We start from the raw sequence: 20,358 nt of genomic DNA on the forward strand, positions 1-20,358 counted from the left end.
TCAATCGTAAACACTCGTAGCAATTTGCTACTAGCAAATGACAGTTTGAGAAGAAGAAGATAATAAATTTTTACATTTGCTGCTAATTCGTTGCACGACAATTTTTCGATCGAAGTAAAACTAGGAAAAACACATAATGGACTCACTAAATGGCAGGAACATTGCACTGCTTGTGCTTTGCTTGTGCGCCTGCTATGCCTTGGCATTTGAAGGGGGCAAAGAAATACCGGCCACGAAATTTGGACAGAGCGTTGCTCCAACGATGACTTTTCTTTATTGGTAAGTGTATAAATTAGCCGCAGCCCTCGCACCCAGCGATAGCACACTCATTATCGCATTCTGATTACTACGTATGTTATGCTATTATTGTTTTTCTTTTTTTCGTTGTACAGCTACTCGTGCGGGTATCGCAAGGCATTCGAGGACTATGTAAACATTCTGGGCGAAAAGTATCCACAGATTCAGGTTCATGGCGCCAACTACGATCCCCCAGGCTTGAATTATTATCTCTCAAAGCTAATATTCGCACTCAAAATCATTATCATTGTATCTGTGGTCAGCTCAGTGAGTCCATTCACATGCTTGGGTATTAACACCCCCGGCTGGTGGGCTCATCTGCAATCGAACAAAATCTACGCCTGTATGATGATCTTCTTTTTGGGAAACATGATCGAAGGTCAACTGATTTCGTCGGGTGCTTTTGAGATAACTCTTAATGATGTGCCGGTTTGGTCGAAAATACAAACTGGACGCTTTCCAGCGCCTGAAGTGCTATTCCAGATTATCGACAATCAGTTGCAATTCTCTGAAAAGGTACAGGAGAATCCAGACTTTGTTAAATAATAGTTACAACAACCCATTCTCGAGCAGCGCTGGTGGTGGTGAAAACTATAGAATGAACAAAACACCAAATCTATAATAAATAATATGAGAGAGACGGAGAAATAAGCGAAACAAAACTGTAATACATTAAGAGAACATGTAGGGCGATTAGATTTAACACAACTGTTGTACTCTTTTTCTCAGTCTCGAACTTACGTAAATAGTTTTATGTACTTTTGTTTTCACCTTTTCATGATTATTATGTACCACAGCAACAACTACTTTAACAGCTGCTACTTAACTACTTTGTGTCAAGAACAAAAAGAAAACAAAATTCCCTCTCCCAGCTATATAGTATAAATAATTAATGACTGTGTATGTATAATAGATGCCACCGAATGTGGCACGTTTGGTGTGAATCAATCCCTGGGAATTATTAGTATTGGATTGGATGCAAGTCTGCATGCAAACGTATCTTGTATTAGCGTACATTTGCCCTGTTTTATAGCTTAATACGAACATCAAATTATGTAACATTTAATAATTGTTAATAGCAGAAGCAACAAAATATATATATGTATGCAAGGGCGTATCCTTTTTCAATCAATTTCAACTAAATGTGTTTCAGTTCTTTTTCTATGGGGCATTTTTTTTAACAAAAACGAATTTGAAACAACTTATAAAATGACTATTTCTTAAAATTTAATTTTCAAACCTGTCTGGAATTAACACCTGTTGGTATATAAAACAATATTTAAACTTTCCTTTTGCACTTTCCTTTTAGGCACGTCATTAAAAATATGTTCGACGAGAAAACGTTTCGCTTTTTTTAATGATGTGTACATTTTATTTATCAAAAACTGGGATTTGTTTCGTTTGGTGGTTAAGTTGTAAATCCTTATATCATCAATCCAATATAGTTATACGACATATCGAGGCAGTGAATTAATAAGAATAGTTGGTTTCGATATCGACTGCAACTATTCTTTGATACACTATATTAATCATATATATTTTTGGTTTTCTTCGATTTACATACAAAATTAGATTAAAATCAATCAGATCTCGAAAATGGCACTGCTCAAGGATTATCGTCATCATAATCGAATACAGAAGATTATTTGTGTTGTTTTTTTGGTGTGTTGTTGTCGTTGTGGTTTGATTTAATGGTGTTGTTAACGGAGTGTGATAGCAACTTAGACTTAGTAATTATTTAACTGCTACTTAGTATTTAAACTGAACTGTGGCATCTAAGGAGCGTGGGTGTCGTCGCGCGGATACCGACGGGTTTGGCGACCATAATTTTGGTATGAATTACGGTATGGCAATTGACGACTGTAGTTAACTGGAGACGGCTGAGGCTGTGATTGCTGTTGTTGTGGCTGACGCACTGCTTGCTGCGGCTGTGCTTGACGATATTCACCTGGGTAGCTAGACCAGCTGGAATAAGTAGACTGTGGCTGTGTTCTTGATCCAGAGCCAGCGCCATTGTCTACAATGCCCGAGCCGTAGCTAGCACCTGAGCCATAGCTTGAACTTTGGCCGTTGTTAGAACCTTGGCCGTTGTTCGAACCTTGTCCATTGTTGGAGTTCGGTTCGTAGCGGGAGCCCTGAGCATTGTTAAATCCTTGTCCATAGGAAGACTCTCCTCCATAGCTAGTTGGAGATCCTCTATCATAGTTTGCTCCATATCCTGCACGATAGCTTCCGCCGTAGCTCGGGCCAGATCCTCCGCTATTTCTAGAACCGGAATTGGATCCGGAATTAATGCGTGATCCAGAGCCTGTGCTGATGGAATACGACGATGAAGCCTGGCGCGTGATGAAGCTGTCGCCACGACGACGGCAGACAGTGCATCTACAAAACACAAACAAGTCTAAGTGCGCCATAAGGTGGATTAGGGCATATGGTAAACTTACCTGCTGATTTTACTAGTTTGATCAGCCTTGAGGGTTTGCTGACGGGGCTGGATAAACTGATCCTGCTCCTCAATAACAGCCAGCCAGAAGGAAGCCAGAGCATCATAGTAATTGCAACGACCGTGGCCATGACATTCAATGACTGGATTAGCGCGGAAATCGTCCAAACAGGATCCAGGCGAAACCAGGTTTTGACCAACGCCGCCCGTGTTATCCAATGTGGTCTATTAGGAAATCATTCGAAGTAAAAGTAAATGTGATTGAGAAAGCAGTAGAAGTCAAGCTTACCATGTAGTAACTGAAGCCTGTCCACATCTCCTCCCAGCCACCAGGACAATTGGGAATGGACATCGATTGCGAATGCAAAGCAATAATCTTCGTCGAGGTCTCGCAAACGACACAGCTGCAACAGTTATTTAGATATAAGCACCTTTTTCAAAAATTGATACTCAAAAAAAATTAATATTACCGTGAAATGTACTTAATGACATCCCTGGATTGGATGGGAGTCATTGTCATCGGCATTGGTTCAGCAGTCGATAACCAGAGGCTGTCATCATTATTTTGTGCATAGTTGCAGACGTTGTTATAGTCACAGTTCATGTAGGGCATGGTGGTGAATCGCATCAGACACGATCCTGATTGACCAAGATCCTGACCAACAGCTCGGCTGCTGGCCACATTTCCGGACAGTGAGTAACCATCCCACAGTTTGTTCGTATTAACTGGGCACTCGGGAACGCGTACGGATTGCGAGTGACGTGCGAAAATAAAGCCACGGCTCTTAGGTGGTGGCGGTGGTGGCGCTGGGTCTCCGGGTTCACCTGGTGCTCCACGTAATCCGTCACGACCGGTTAAGCCCGTTAAACCGATTTCGCCGCGCTCACCCTGAACGCCATCTGAACCTTGGTAGCCCGCTTCACCAACATCACCGCGGTAGCCGACCTCACCACGAAGACCAATTAAGCCCTCAAAACCAGGAGCACCTCGATCACCTTGTTCGCCCTTGAAGCCATCTAAACCGGGCTCACCACGATCACCGGGACGTGCATACGTGTACGAATAAGTGACACCTTGCTCACCCTTTTGACCGTCTTGACCATCAATACCATCGATGCCGCTCCAGCCAGCATCACCAGTTGCGCCACGTGGTCCACGCAGTCCAATGAAGCCAGTGCGTCCGGGGCGACCGCTAAAACCTTGTTCGCCCTTGGCGCCATTATAACCAGTTGCTCCCTGTTCGCCGCGCTCACCTCTGTCACCTGGTCTGCCCCAAATGGCAAAGCCAGCTTCACCTCTTTCGCCTTGTAAGCCAAAATCGCCGCGCTCTCCCTTCGCACCGGTCAAGCCATGCAGGCCATTGCGTCCGGGAGGTCCTTGATAGCCGTAGTCACCAGGTGCACCGGGAGGACCGACACGAACTGGACCTTGAGGTCCAATAGCACCGTTATATCCATACTCTCCTTGCTCGCCGGGTGCACCCTTTTGTCCCATACGACCTGGGCGACCGGGTAAACCATCATAACCCGTGTCACCAATTTCGCCACGTTCGGCAATTCCACGCGGTCCGGGGAGACCGCGTAGACCAATATCTCCTTGCAAACCTTTGACACCAGGCGCGCCGTCATGTCCAGGCTGTCCGCCAAAGCCAATATCACCTTGTTGGCCACGTAATCCTTGCAATCCGATGTATCCAATGTCACCAGGCTCACCACGTTGTCCTTCTGGGCCATGGAAACCAGGTGTTCCGGGCTCTCCACGAGCCATAGTCAAGTCAGCGTAAATTATTTCACCATCATCACCGATGTCACCAATCTCACCAACTTCACCTTGCGGGCCTTCGACACCAAATTCACCTGGCAACCCGTTGTCACCCCGCAGGCCATGTGCACCGGGGTATCCCACGTCGCCCAAATCACCAAACTCACCGGGTGCACCCATTGGACCAATTTCGCCGGATTCTCCTTTCAGACCGATAGCGCCATGGCGACCATTGTAGCCCGGCAGGCCATCAACACCTGGTTCACCGCTTATGCCAGGATTACCAAACAATCCAATGTCTCCACGCACACCTTTGAGACCATCTAAGCCAGGCAATCCGTTGCGACCAGGTATACCCATTTCACCCTTGACGCCTGGCAGACCATCGACAGCGGGTAGTGACTCTCCAGTTTCACCACGTTCACCCTTGAAGCCTGGTGCACCATCATAACCGGGCGGACCTTGCCAGCCGGCAACGCCCACGTCTCCCTTGATGCCACTATAGGCGCCTACACCTTTGGCACCGGGCCTTCCAGGAATACCAGGTGCACCGCGTTCGCCCTTTTGACCAGCTCTACCAGGCACACCAGGGTAGCCGAATGGACCGATCTCTCCAGTAATGCCTGTTACAAAAAAAATATTATTTATCTTGAAATTTATAAAAATTATATACAATGCTTTATACCTTTCAATCCAAAGTTACCGGGAGCACCACGGGGCCCCAAATCTCCAGTACGTCCAGACCAACCAATCTCTCCTCGATCGCCTTGCTCGCCAGGAATACCGGCTAAACCGGTAACGCCTTGTTCACCGGGGACACCTGATGGTCCAGGATCGCCAACACGGCCCACACGGCCAGGATAACCAATGCTACCCTTTGCGCCGGTTTTACCAATTTGTCCCGAATAACCGAATACACCCTTCTGACCCTTAACTCCATGCAAAGCAATACTGCCAGCGCGACCGGGTTCACCTTGTTGACCTGGTGGGCCCACAATAATGTCACCACGTTGTCCTTTGTTACCTGGCAAACCTTTCTGGCCCCAAAGACCCTCGTCACCGGTGCTGCCCTTGGCACCTTTTGGTCCTGGTCGACCCTTAGCTCCAGGATATCCAATGGGTCCGTGATCACCGACCAGACCTTTAATTCCGTTTCGGCCAGGCACACCAATTTCACCAGGAAGTATGTATTGTCCCGGCTCTCCACGCTGTCCCTTTTGACCAGCTACACCGGGCAGGCCAGGCTCGCCATCTCGACCAGGATTGCCAGTAAGGCCTTGCAGCCCATAGTCGCCTGTTTCACCCTTGTAACCCTTGGCACCAGGTGGTCCCCGAGTGACTTCACCAGGAATACCCATGGCACCAGCTTCGCCCTTCAAGCCAACTTCGCCCATTTCACCTTTTGGTCCGCGGAAGCCGGGCTCCCCTGGATATCCTAGATCGCCTCTATCTCCTCGGTTTTCAATTATTTCTCCAGGATGTGGTTCACCTTTTTGACCCTTAAAGCCTTCGCTGCCAACATCTCCATGTTCACCCCTGCAACAAAAATATCAGTTAAAGCATTTAGATTTGGTTTTACAAATTAACACTTACTTGCGGCCGTTATAGCCGGGTTCACCTGTTAGGTAGATTTTGGGTATGTTTGGCGGTGCACCTGGTTTACCATCCCGACCATCAAATCCAGGCTTGCCATCTAAACCTGGTCGCCCAATATCACCAAAATCACCACGAAGACCGGATTCACCCTTGAGACCGGGAGCACCGTTCCATCCGTTTGCACCACGATCACCTTGAGCGCCCTGCTCACCACGACGTCCGTTGTCACCATTATCACCCGGTACATGTTTCAAACTGCCGATTGAGTTAATTACTCCTTTCGGACCTGGTCTACCGACTCGACCTTCCTCGCCGGGAATACCAGCTGGGCCTTGCATGCCCTTGAAACCACGTTGTCCTGGCCTACCTTGGGCACCTTTAAGACCACGAGCACCTGTTATACCAGCCAAACCCCGGGCTCCGTGCTCGCCTGGATAGCCAGCATCACCTAGTAATCCTTTAATGCCACGTGGTCCAGCATTGCAGTAACCGCAATCATCACCTCGTATACCCTTTTCACCAGGGTAGCCTTGGTATCCAGGTACTCCATCAATGCCAGGCCTGCCGCGTTTACCAGGAGGACCTTGTGAGCCGGGAGGTCCAACAATATTCAAGCCTTCACCCGGCAAACCTTTGTCACCAGTAATGCCGACCTCACCACGATCACCACGATAGCCGATGGAGCCAGGAATACCATGTTGGCCAGGCAAACCTTTAGGTCCATACAGATTAAGGCCGGGCTCGCCAGGGTAACCGCCGCGACCTGATGGGCCTACGAGACCAGGTGCACCTTGTGGGCCAGGTGGTCCCATTAAACCATAATCTCCATCGTCACCTTTCTCGCTGCGTCCGGGTGGACCACGATTGCCCCGAAGACCTTCATCACCGGGTGGGCCGGGAGGTCCTTGGGGACCACGTCGTCCCTGTTTGCCGGGAATGCCATGCAATCCAGGGTGACCAGGATGACCGACATCACCTTGAGGTCCTATGGGGCCAGGCAAGGATCTATCCAAATTTGGATCATAGGCACCGGGTGGGCCTTCGGGTCCCTGAATACCTGGTGTGCCATTAAAGCCTGGTTCGCCTTTCGGTCCACGTCCTCCATCTAGGCCATCCTCACCATCGTAGCCGGGAGCTCCCTTCATTCCTTTCTCACCAGGTCCGCCTGGTCCGCCATCACGGCCAGGTTTGCCACGTTCGCCACGTTCACCAATGTCACCACGGGTACCAGGCAAACCATCTCGACCAAATTGTCCAGGTTCGCCTTCTTGTCCAAGTGGACCAACTGCGCCTAGATCACCGTGATCACCGGGAAGGCCGGGTTGCTTTTGATTATCTGTTAACCCGACTCCTTCACCATCACCGGGTTCACCTTTATCGCCAACAATGCCACGCAGTATGGGATATTTTTCGGGTACGCCTTGTTCACCCTTATAGCCTTGGGGACCCTGTTCACCCTTCAATCCCTCGATGCCAACAAATCCTGTGTCACCCTTGAGACCAGAGATGCCACCAAATCCCTTTAGTCCATTGGCACCATCTGGGCCACGCTCTCCGCGATTACCTTTGGTGCCTTTAGAGTTAATGCCGCCTTCGCCAGCATCACCTTGTGCCCCAGCTAAGCCCGGCTTACCCATCGGACCACGCGGGCCATTTTCACCGGGTGGACCAGCTTTGCCCTGTGCACCAGGTCGGCCATCACAGCCATCGATTCCCCGTGGTCCAGGTGTACCATCCTCTCCAGGGTAACCCTGCAACATGTTGATTATAATTTGTTCTAATTACTCTACAATTGCAATCTCTACTTACGCGTGCGCCGGGAAAACCTTTCTCTCCTGGCAGACCACCATCACCCTAAAACGTTACAAAAATATATAGATATATTAATTATGTTTAAGTTGGTGTGGATCCAAAGCTTACCCGATGACCCTTTTCACCCTGTTCTCCATATTCGCCAAAGTCTCCCTTCTCACCTAAGGGTCCGGGTGGTCCAAATGGTCCAATATCACCAGGTGAACCCTCACGTCCGGGAACACCGTGACCTCCAATGGACCCAATGCGTCCTTTAATGCCTTTACAGTCGCATATCGTTGTGTTGCAGTCCTGTAAAGCAAAAAAACAATCCGTTGACCATTAAAATGTAATTCAATTTCACAACTGACACAAACCAGAACAATTCTTGATTGGCAATCATTGATTAGCACTTTGATTTCCAGCTGATTCAATGGTCATCATTCTTAATTGAAGTCCATAGACAACAACTGATTGTCCTAATTTCAATTTGAAACTATGTTTCCTCCAACTTTGACGTATAAAGAACGTCAGACATTTTATTTCCTATTATGATCGGTTACTATATAAATGCTTATATCATTGAAAAAAAAAATGTAATAATATCTGCCATAAATTTTTACTAATCATTTTTAAGTAACGTTAAGATTAACAAATGTTGGATTTATTTATAGATTTAATTTGAATTAAGAGTAGCAGCAGCAAGTGCAAATTAAATTGCTCGGTTAATAGCTGAACTCTTTATGCTTTATGCACTTTAGATATTTTCCCCATTTTTCTCACTTTAGGTATTAGTCATAACAAAAACAATAACATGCTTATATGCGGGTGCAATTTTGCAAGGAACTTGTGGCAAGTACCACATTCACTGCGCTTGCATTCGCACTCGTATTGTAGTTGCAACTAAAATGTTTGCTTTAATTGCACTATTTCCGTTGCAATGAGATAATCTTCTATATATTGTTTTTTTTTTTTGCTTTCTGTTATTTGCCATTCCATTGTTCTGTTCTGTTCTCACTTGCAGCTGCCCCTTATGTTGTTTCTCTGCGCCAGCAGCATACAATTTATCCGAGCTCATAGAACACGGTCACTGATGCGTCTACAAGCGGTTTGAGGAATCGAAGCACTCGACGGAGCACAGCTAAACATGAGATGGTTTCAGACCCATAAATAATTTAATCCTCAAACAAAGTCAGTGCTGATAAATATATAATTAGTTATCCATTGCACAAGGCAATTAGTAAACTGCTTCTGGATTAATTCCAGCTATTTACCAGTTTTGATAGTTAATTCATTTGCTGATTAATTACAATACAGAGTCGTATTCGTAGAAATCATTCCAGGCACATTCAATTCTTGCTAATCGGCTATGATTCAAACTATAGAAAATAGTTCTAGGCTTCTTTGTTTCATAATTAATCAAATGTCAATCCATCTGTCTGGATTCAGATTAATCAATTTATAATAATTTGAATTCTATATGAGTCTTCCAAAAATTACATAAATCATAATAAATTTAGATTCATTAGCCTTAAGATCTGTACTATGACTAAAATCTTTATCACATATAAATTCTTTCATTACTTCTAAATACTAATAACAATATCTAATAATAATTTGTTGTATTTTGAACATCTAAAAATTACAATAAAAAATTAAGTATACGTAATTATTATTACTAAATAATTAAGTATGCGTAATTAAAATCAAACATTTGTGTTGCATTATTTTAAGTATGTACTTAAACCCGAAATAATTTTTCAATTCCGCAGCATATAAAAACATATTATGTTTGCGACCTCGACGCACTGGAAGTGTTCATTAAATAAACGTGTTAGCCATAAATAATTGGCTACTGACCGAGTTGCACTTGCAACAAATGGAAATTCTTTTCCCACTGCTTGTTATGGGTCAATTGTTTGGTGACATATGTACATATGTACCGTAAAAGAGTTTATAAACATCCTTAATTTGTTGTATAGTATATTGCCAACGCAGACACAATTATTAATAGAATTGACATAATTCCGTTTAGTTGAAAATCAAAATTTATTGCTCGATTCATTAAAATGACTTTGAGCGTCGTTGGTTTCTTTAAATTTTCAGATGAAACAAAAACCAAAAAAATAAAGTCAGCACACATGTTGTACGCATGTTTAAGAAAATGTTGGAAATAGAAATAACAAAAGCGAAATGGATTTAATGTTTGCCGCCTGGAAAAATTAATGTCAAATATTTGCAAAGAAAGCAAAAACTGCAAATGCTAACTTAACAACTTTGTTTATAATTGCAATAAACATCGAGTGCAATTCGTAATGCAGTCGACAGGTTTCTAATCAAAAGTTCAAAGCACCAAATTGAAAATGAAACGGGGAATTCCTAGAAAATTGCTGCCACGTTGGAAGATCAAACCATCTGTTAGCAAAATATGCACATGACGTGTAAATCAGAAAATCAGAACGTAAAACATAAACAAAAGCAACTAAAAAATAAAACCTAAAAGAAAACTTGGAAAAATGAGGAAAAACTGTTCGTCGTGTGGTTAACCAAGAAAATTTGTTTTCGCGCGGCTTCAATAAAAAAAAGAAAAGGCATCAAACCGAAAACAAGTCGAGAGAGAACGCAGATGAGGACCAAAAATAAAATGCACAATGCATATGGCAGGTGTATGAGTTATACAAGAGTATTTAAAGGTGTGTGAGTGTGTGAATGTGTGTGGGTGTGGCATAGTTAATCTGTAAAACAATTGCAGTCTTTGCACTCAATTTCTGGAAATTAAATGAGGTGTTCGTTCTCATGTACAATGCTGTATGTATGTATATAAGGCTGATGCGATTGCACTTAAGGAATTCTCAAAGCGAGACTGCTCAACTCTTAGTTACTCTGTACACTGACTTATTTTTTAGTTAACGAACCTAATTTTGTTTTCTGAAATACCAGTTATTTATCTTCATAGGTTATTTTAATAAATATACATGTTCAATATTCATATGATATTGTTGCATTTCTAATAATTGCATTTATTGCAACACAACAAAAAAATGTACACTATTCGTCGACCCAATAACCTGGTTGGCAACATGCTCCGAACTAAGCCGGCGATATGGTAATGAATGTCTTTTATTTCATGCATTCCTTCAATTGAAAAAGCCGCAATCGAAACCCAGGTGAAACCTTCGAATTTCATTCAATCAATTGTCCATAAACAGAATTCACAAATTGCAATTTCAGATTCGGACTCAAGTCTTTCGTTGTCGCTTGTCGAATGGAAACACGCTTAGAAAATGACAACACTGCAATTTCCTTGAACTTGACACTTGCCAAGCAACACAAATAGCATGATACTATATATCTGAAAGCACACATTTAAATATATAAAAAAATGTACGTAGTATACATATGTATATAGAAATGACCAAATATGGGGTAGACAAACATATATCACATTTGGGACTACCGAATACCCGCTCGGGTTGTAACTTATGAGAAACAAAGTAAAAAAAAAAAGAAAACAAGAATAAAAGTAAAAAACAAACGACAGTCTGCCCGATTTGATTATTACGACCACAACATTGTATGTGGGTTTATGGAGAGGTACGTTATGTGCTCATATGCTAAACCGATTTTGTCGACGTCAGCTATTAGACAGAGACCTGGACAAGTCCCCGGAGCGGCGTCTATTGGCCTGGGAATTGAACACTTTGAGTTGACATAGGTACAGGAAAAAATGTAAGCAAGCTTTCGTGGACTCTTAGCTGCACCTCTGATATCTGGCATTTTTAATTTAATGAATAATGCACTTACTTTTATATCCACAACATAAAATATATTTCAATCTTTTACTCAAAATAAGACCTAAAAATTTCAATATTCATTAGCAAATAGAAATAAAATAGACTTTAATTTTGTACTACCCTAAGCCTGGCTTCCTCGCTAAAAAGCTGTCTGCTACGCCACTGTGCCGTTATAATGCACGTGGTGTCTGCGAAAAGTCGGTCGCAAACATAGCTTGCGCTGACTATATGGGTATATGTTGTTGTCTCTGGCATGATCTGTGTCAGTGGCTCACTTGAGCGCATTTACACATGTTAATGTCAATTGTGTTGCATTCGCCGCTCTTTCATTCCGCGCCTTGTTGTCTCTCTCGCACTTGCAGACAAATGCGGCAGCTCAGGCTGCAGTTTAAGGTCAAAGTTGGCATCCCTGTCCCCCGCCGTTGCATATCAGAGACCGACAATTGGCACAGCCGCCCACACACTCACACACTCAATGCGAAACGCAGATCACTCTAGTCTACGTATACCCATCTAGTATAGTCTAGATTTGGGGAGAGAGAAGGTGGTAAGGTTAGGGACAGTGCACGTGTTTGTCGCGGTCAGCGACTCCAACTCGTAGGGTTCGCTGGCAGGGGAGAGGGCTGTGTGAGGTGTGAGAGTGTCTAATGACGTTCGACACTGGAATTCACAAGTCGAGTTCCGTTGAAAAAGAAATGTCAGTGATACCCCGTTCTTGTATTTGATAAAGAATATGTGCGCACAAAATGCAAAGCGCAGCAAAATGAGCAAACTGAATTTGACAAAGAGAGACATAGAGAGAGAGAGAGAGAGCGAAAGAGAGGGCGAGAGGAGTACTGGCGCACTTGAATTTAGAGCAAGTTAAATCAGTTAGTAAGTAACATAGTCGCTGCCCATAATAATCTACATGCTAAGTATATAGTCGCACTCAAGATGGCTGCAAAGCGAGCCCCGGATGTGGCATATATACATATACTATATATACTCTATATAGTACACATATTTCTGAGTACGAGTATAAATCATGGCTGATAAGACCGCTGACAGCTTTTTTCTTAGCTTGGCATTTTAATTAATACATTTTGTGTGTGTGTGTTAATTTGGCATTAAATTGTACTCTTTATATATATGTACTAAAAATGTATGCTTTTTTTGTTTTGTGAATTAAACATGAATGGAAAGGGGCACAAAGGGGTTATCTGTCAAGTTTCAATGTGAACTGTATGCCAAATATAAGGCAGAAGGCAAGCTGCTGACGAAGTCCTGTCAGCTTCATCATTGTCCATCACATCACAATATAACACACAATTGACCCAATTCGTCAAACGATCTCGAAATGCAACAACACGCGCCATCAATCAACATTTGATCATCATCTAAATAGTCCGACTACAATTGCAATATGCAAGTGTTCAACTGCACACACAGCGTGGCATCACACAAAAGTGTTTCAAGTGTGCCAACAACAAGGATAGTCGACCGATTTATACCCTTTACAACTATAAAAAAACAGCTCAAAAGAGCTGATCTGTAGAGTAAAATGACATAACTAATTTATAGTTCTTTACTTTGTTTATACAGTTTAAAAACCTGTTTTAACTATACCTATATTCTATGTGATTCGAAAACTTGTGCAATAAGGATTCTAAAAAGGAAGAAATTTATTGAAAATTTCATGTATGTGAAGAACCTTCTAAGATTAGATCAGTTAACATTTATCCCATCATTACAATTAATAATAAACTAAGAAAAAATGTTAATTTAATAATAGGTTATACATTTTTATTTAAAACTCAAGTTCATTGCATATCTCTTTGTTAGCCGTAAAGTCTTGTCTAAAATTGTAAACTAAAAATGCTCTACTAAATATCTTTTCAAAGCCATTACATTTAAATACCCCAAGAAGCTAATGAGTCCAGAGCATGTATATGGAACTGTATATGGAGCAAACATATGAGCAACGTGTGATTGACATGAAATCTCATGCCCACACACTCACACAGACACACACTCGCAAATAGTGGGAGCGACAGAGTCAGAGAATGACTATAGAACATAATGAATGCACATCTGGACATCTGGACTGCACAAGTCGGGGACTCTGGCTGATGTTATTGTTAATGTTATTGTTGTAGCGCTCTTGCAGCATGACATCATTTTTGACATCATAAAGAAGAGGCGTGAAGATCCAAAGGCAGAAGACCGAAGAACGAAGAAATCTGCACATGCACACGACACAATTTTGCACATAAACATACAGACTGAGATTGAGTGTGAAAGAGATAGAGAGAAATAGAGGGAGGTAGAGAGAACGATCCAAATAGCAATGCTAAAAATTGTTGTAGTTTATAGTTTACAATCTAACATACAGTCCACTCGCTGTTTGCATAATTGTTTAGACAAACGCCTGACAGATGATAACTAATTGCCGCGCACTCAAATTACACGCAAATGACAGCACAGCGATTCCCCAACTGTCGCCAGCCGTGTTGATAGCCCTTCTAATGCACCTAAAACTGTAAGCTCACAAGCTGTCATCGATTACATCGACTTAAACAGTGACTGGTAATTGATATGCAAAGCTAATTTAATATACATATTTTCAAAAAAATTACATTAAAGAAACTAGTATTTCCTTAAGTTCAACCACAAATTATTGTTAATATAAATAAACCAAGTATCTTTTTAATACAGTCTCTAACATTGTTTAAGAAAATAAAGTGACAATGACTAGATTATTAAAACAAAAAAATTACTACAAACGATTTATTTGTTGCTCAAATAAAAGCCATTCAAATTCTTCATTTCAAATCAAGCAGTTTCGCAACAATATTAATTAGAAAAGAATATAAATAGAACAAAAATTTGAAATGTTGAACGTTATCAGAAAGCTGTTAACCTTATAGTTGACACTAGACAATATTTTGTGAAATCAAAAACTATTTCAAATTGTTGATAAAAATAAATAAAAATGAAAAAGAAAACAGTAAAGCGACATCACGAATTTAAAGCGAATAATATTCGAGTATTTTTAGCAATGATGTTAGACGCACATGAGGAGCATCAGAAAAGTAAGGAGAGAGAGGGAGAGGGAGAGGGAAATGGAGATGGAGAGGAAGAGATAGAGAGAGTGGGACAGTGACACATTGACAGAGCGATACGAATGTGCATATATTTTGATGAGTTTTAATGAATTTCAATTTCAAAAAGCTGCAACTAAATCAAACTGATAACAAGAATAACAACAAGAATGAAACTGTGACTGTGACTGGGGCAGAAGCAGAAACAGAGACCGAGTCTGAATCGGAGGCTGAGACTGGAGGCTGACTCTGAGATGGCTGATAACCCAATTTCTTGCTTTAAGCGCAATGAATGCAGAACAGCACAACATCAAATAATCACTTTAATTTACAATTTTCACACTGTGTAATGCCCAGTTGTTAGTTGCCATCATATATCACTTATACGACATGTTGTTCATATCACACAAAAGCGCACTCACATGCACACCAGGCAGCAAGTGAGAGAGAGAGAGAGAGCACTTCGCATAATTTCCGCATTCAGTTGCAGATAAATAAATAATTGAGTCAAATTGAAATGCAACTCGCCAAACAATTTTCAAGACGCACGCAAATAAACTTCTTCCATCATAAAGAAAGCCGAGTAGTGTTCTTCATCTCCCCATTTTCTACTCATTGTTGTTGTTACTTGGGCGGGCTCCGCGTTGTCTACAGCTGGTCACTGATTTATGTGTGTACTAGTGTGTGTATGTATGCGTGGGGTCAGCCTAAAGACTGAGACATCGACTCAATTTCTTTTGCTCTTGCTTTTGCATAAACAAAGCTGAACCAATGAAATTGGAATGAGCATCTCGAATATCAGCAGCAACGTTTGGGGAATGAGGAAACGGAGAGGGAAGTTAGAGCAATCGACAGCAGCAGCCAACAATAACAAACTTTCAATTCCAATTCCAATTTGAAATGAGCCAGAGCGTCAAAGACCGCCGCAGCTGCACTCTTTAGCCTCCCCCTCTTGCTCTCCACCAAACACTTGAGCTGCTAATTGTCGGCCACAGAAAAGAACAAACTCACACATACACACAAGACACCAATACATCCTCACAGAGCATAAGACAGACATGTAGCCTCAGAAATTTCCATATAAAAATGCTTTGAAAATGCTTTCATTCTTTTCTCAACACACAGATGCTGCAGCTCTTCGAAGTCGTTGCTGATAAAGTAAATTTATCAAAATTCATTCATAGAAAGGCAGACAATGTTTCTGTTGCCGTTGCTTTTGCTCTTGCTATTGTATAGCTCGTTGTTGTTGCTGTCGCCGTCGACGTCATCACCGGCGAAGTGCAGTGCACACATACAAAGGCGCACTTGTTGCGTACTCACAGCAGAGTAGCTCTCTTAAATATTAAACAAATACGCGAGTTGCCTACGAATCGTGCTCTCTTTACAAAGTCGCTCTCTTCGCTGGTACGCTTGCGTTCATAAGTGTGCATGAATGTAAGAGACGGAAAAGGAAATCACTTCGCTGTTAAATGTAGCGCAATAAATCTGTTTGCCAACAGCATGAAACCAGTTGGATAGCAGTTTGAGAGCCACTGGCTAACAATAACCAAACAGTAGCACAAATCGGGTTTATTTGTTAACGTTTCTGCGGTAAGCCACAAGACGTTGACGCTCTCACTAAGCAGTTGCAATTGCAATTGGAGTTGCGAGTTAGCAGTTGGAAATTGTTTCCATGGCATTGACCACGTAACCGAGTGCGAAAATGAGTGCAGATCGTATAACAAAGTGCCTGCAAAAGAAGCTGAAACACGTGAGTTGTCTCTTCAAGTTGGCCTTAACTGCACACTGAATATAAATATACATACATAAATATGTATGTATAAGAATAAATATAAATTTATGTATATGTTTGTGTTGGCAAAAGTCACGGCGATAGCCTCTGGCTCTGTTGGCGACACTTTAGAATTCTATTTTCAATCCGATTCTACATGCGTCGCAATCAGCAGACTAAGCTTAGCTATCAATGCCGCCAACATAGCAATAAACCTAATTAAATTTCAACGATTTCTACTAGAATCATCAACATCATCAACGCATTTAGAACGGCAAAAAACAGATAAGGCATTCCAATTGAAATCTCAGCTAAGAAATAGAGTTTGCATAAGTTCGAAATTGAAAGAATGACGAAATAATTGCTTAAAAAGTAAAAAATCCTTTAATTTCTAAATATTTTTAAATATTTAGGTTAAGAGCCGGAAATATGTTTAAGTAAATAAGAAATTCCGTTTGCATTGCATTCAAATTCAAATCATTAAAAAATAACTTAAGTTGACATAGTCAAACAATATAAAAAGTTGATCTTCATTTTACTATCCAATTTAATAATTTTGTTCTTCTTATTTAAAAGTCAAACAGTTTTTTAAAGAATTTAAGCTTGTTTGCAATTTAATTCGGCTAATTTCGTTTTCGTAGCACAGTTCCAGGGGCACGAGCGAAATGGAAATTCGCTCTAGTTAAATTTGAACTGTGTCAAAACCATCAGAGATAATGCTTATAGCTAATCCATTTCCCATAATGACTTGATGGGCTTTGCAGAAATGTTTTGTTCTCTAGTTTTGATGTCATTGCTAACCGGAAACATTCAATGGCAATTGAGAAGCGACATAATTAGTTGAAACTGTGGGGTTATCACACATTGATAGCACGCGTTAACCTTTTGCCTGCAATTGAAGATTGCCAAATCTAAAGCTGAATTAATTATCAAAGATGACATAATAACATTCCGGTATGACATCGATTGAACTCGTGTAGAGCTTAGATCAAGGAACTCAACACAATCCGCCTCTGGGTTACTTTATCAATGCAGTGACTGAAGAGTTGCAATTGCTCCGGAAATATAATGTAGTATTAGTTGATGGTATGCGAGAATAGACTGAAGGAAATGTCTGGAGTTCATTTTGGGCTGATTAAATGTCGCAATGCTGACCTAATTTTCTTTTTTATATACACAAGCTTTTCCCGCTCTTGAATCTCCCACTCTGCTTCTCTTTCTGTTTCTTTTTGTTCCTGTAGATAATACTTAATGTGGTTATGAATCAGTTGCGCTGCAGCACCAAATTGTATACACACAGTTTTAAAGCCACTGCCAGTTGAAAAATATTGACAGTTTTAAATTCACTGATGACAATACGAATTTTTTTTTAAATTTGAATACTTTTAAGATGTTAGATGTGAATTATAATAATACATAAGAATTCATTTTCGACTTACCTTTGCGTCGGCAAAGGACACAATGCTGGCGATCAGCCAAACTGCGCCTAGCACACCCGAGAGACCAACTAGATCTCTGGGCAACATCATGGTCATGGTCCTCAGCCTGACCACCAAATTCGAATTGGACAAAATACAAAACTGTCACTGCGAGAACACACACGAAACTGCGAAATACAAAAACAAACAATTTGAAAAGGATTTTCCTAGGCAATAAATAATTAATTAATAATGTGGAACAATTTAAACACAATTGGACTAATTAATGTAATAAAGAGTATATTCGTAAGAAATAGATTTGATTTTATATTGATTGGAAACGGGAACTAACACAAAATCTTGCTGCTTGCGGGTTCGTCACTTGATTTGCTGTGCTGCTGCGATCGTCGAGCGCAACACACTCCCCACATGTGGAGATCGTCAAGCGTTCAAAGTGTTACTAAAATCGGGCCGCACAAAAGAAATTTGAATTCGTATACAAGCCGAACACAGGAGCCGAATCGATTAGCCGATCAACCGATTCAGTTCGTTCTCAGTTTCGGTTCGTGCTCGTAGCTCGGCTCTCGCATACACGCGCAACTTTTAAGATGTCATTGTATTAGTGGTTGGCGCGCTTGTCAAGGGGGTTCTTGGTGGAGAGGCAGATGGCGGTGCGGTAAGGGGCGTTAGGAGGTTCGCTGGGTTACGCAGCAGCCTGTTGAATTTAGCACTTTATTGCCTTGAAATGAGGAAACGAGCAACGGCAAGTTCTAATTTTTTTGTTCTTATATTTTCCATATTATATTTTCCCTACTTAGCTTTTAGTTTTAGTTGCTTGTTTTTGTCGGCCCGCCTGGAGTGGAGTGTGATTAGCCTGAGGCGTTTTCATTCACGCTCGTTGGCCTGATAAGGTTGCGTATTTCCTGTTAGAATACAATTGAAAATTCAGCTCAGCATTTCGAAATTTTTAATTAATTGGTACGCAGATTTATAAAAATAGAACTTTACGAAATTCTCATTGCCTCAAAAGTATCATTGACTCGCTTATTTTTCTTTTTCGTTTCAAACTTGTTTTTTGGGGTCACAAATGAAACTAAGTCCAAGCGTAATCAAGGCTTTTTGTCCGTTGAAAAAGATTAACCCAAGCCGCCGCCACAACGACGGCGCATAATCGGTTTGCGACAGGGTCAGTCAGTGGGATGTCGATTTGATTTTGGGTACGCGCCCCACTAATCTCAATTAAGTATAGTCGGACTACATTTTACCACTCAATTATGGCAGCTAAAAATAATCATTTCAGGGTCTATTTAACATTGCAAACCTTTAGTCCTTGACAGTTTTCTACAAATTGGGACTAAGGATCATATAAATGTAACCTTGCAAATATATAAATTAAAATATATATAATAATTTATATTATATAATATAAGTCTAAAGAATATTCAAATAAAAGTGGTATTTTATGCTGATTTAATATTTTCAAGGTACTATTTGCTGTTACTTTTAGATGATTGTCAAATATTTTAAAACCTAAATCGTTAATAATGACTTGCAATATAAGTTATGTTTACTTGTTGATCAATTTTTAAGTATTCTATGATGATATGATGAAATATCTTTAAACTAGGATCCTTACATTTTAGTTTCTAAGAATTTTATAAAATATTTGTAAAAATCTTTACATGCGCTCTGCACTTAAAACAATATTTGAATCAAGAATATTCCGACTGTCTCAAGCCTTATCGGACTTTTTCAAATATAGTTGGCATTTTACCTTGACTTAAAAATGCCACCAACAATTCAGAAATTTTAAGTGAAACTGATTTGTATAACCCAATTTCTATACACCAAAATATTTTGACAAAAAACTTTAAGCTGGTAAAATTCATCAACCACCCAACAATAACAATTATTGAAAATAAAAAAACTTATTACAAAATGGCATTAAAAATTATTGAAAATCCAATGAATAATCAAAATAATAAGCTTATTGAGTAGATAAACGTTATATAAATTAAGTTTGTGTAATAACAATAGTCTAATTAAACATGAGCTAAGTTTCGTAAATTATGATTTCTTTAAGTGTAGGAAATAGGACGTGCAATTTAGCACAGAAGCCATGCCAGGCCAGACCGGATCGAGCCCTATCGGCACACAATAACGGAACTCATGTGCCCGATCTTAGAATTGGGCTATCAGCGTAAGGCTGTGTAAGAATGTAGCAGAGGTAATCAAGGGGGAAGTAAAGCCATTGAATCTGGTATACAGCATAAGGCACATGGTACTATTGGGCATACTGCAAGGCATATCCAAAGATTTCAACTAAGGTTTGAATATCCATATCGCCCTCAACAACAACAATAACAACAGCAAAGAGCAACTACAAAAGTAGCTTGGTTTAGTCTT

At 41.1% G+C, this 20,358-nt stretch overlaps 2 protein-coding genes across 3 annotated transcripts; one reads left to right on the forward strand and one right to left on the reverse strand.

Annotated features, from left to right (window-relative positions):
- The first annotated feature begins 17 nt into the window (after positions 1-17).
- Positions 18-1,429, forward strand: LOC117563926 (thioredoxin reductase-like selenoprotein T homolog CG3887). 2 transcript variants are annotated; one of them, XR_007954687.1, is made up of 3 exons: positions 18-279; positions 393-1,038; positions 1,095-1,429. XR_007954687.1 is itself a non-coding variant. In XM_034242497.2 (2 exons), the coding sequence occupies exons 1-2, from the start codon at positions 137-139 to the stop codon at positions 841-843; spliced, it is 594 nt and encodes a 197-aa protein (XP_034098388.1). In that variant the 5' UTR covers positions 18-136; the 3' UTR covers positions 844-1,429. The 2 variants fall into 2 exon arrangements, 1 of the variants encoding a protein (XP_034098388.1); XM_034242497.2 differs by having other exon boundaries at positions 393-1,429.
- Positions 1,430-1,582: 153 nt separating this feature from the next.
- On the reverse strand, positions 1,583-18,405 carry LOC117563923 (collagen alpha-5(IV) chain). Its single transcript, XM_034242492.2, has 10 exons — positions 18,305-18,405; positions 17,974-18,140; positions 8,019-8,201; positions 7,908-7,952; positions 6,096-7,849; positions 5,188-6,038; positions 3,211-5,125; positions 3,030-3,144; positions 2,742-2,965; positions 1,583-2,679 (listed from the first exon to the last, which is right to left on the reverse strand). Exons 2-10 carry the CDS (start codon positions 18,067-18,069, stop codon positions 2,073-2,075), a joined length of 5,790 nt encoding a protein of 1,929 aa, XP_034098383.1. The 5' UTR covers positions 18,070-18,140; positions 18,305-18,405; the 3' UTR covers positions 1,583-2,072.
- Between the last annotated feature and the right edge of the window lie 1,953 nt (positions 18,406-20,358).

Source organism: Drosophila albomicans, chromosome 2L (genome assembly GCF_009650485.2).
Source record: "Drosophila albomicans strain 15112-1751.03 chromosome 2L, ASM965048v2, whole genome shotgun sequence".
Classification (NCBI taxonomy): Eukaryota; Metazoa; Arthropoda; class Insecta; order Diptera; family Drosophilidae; genus Drosophila; species Drosophila albomicans.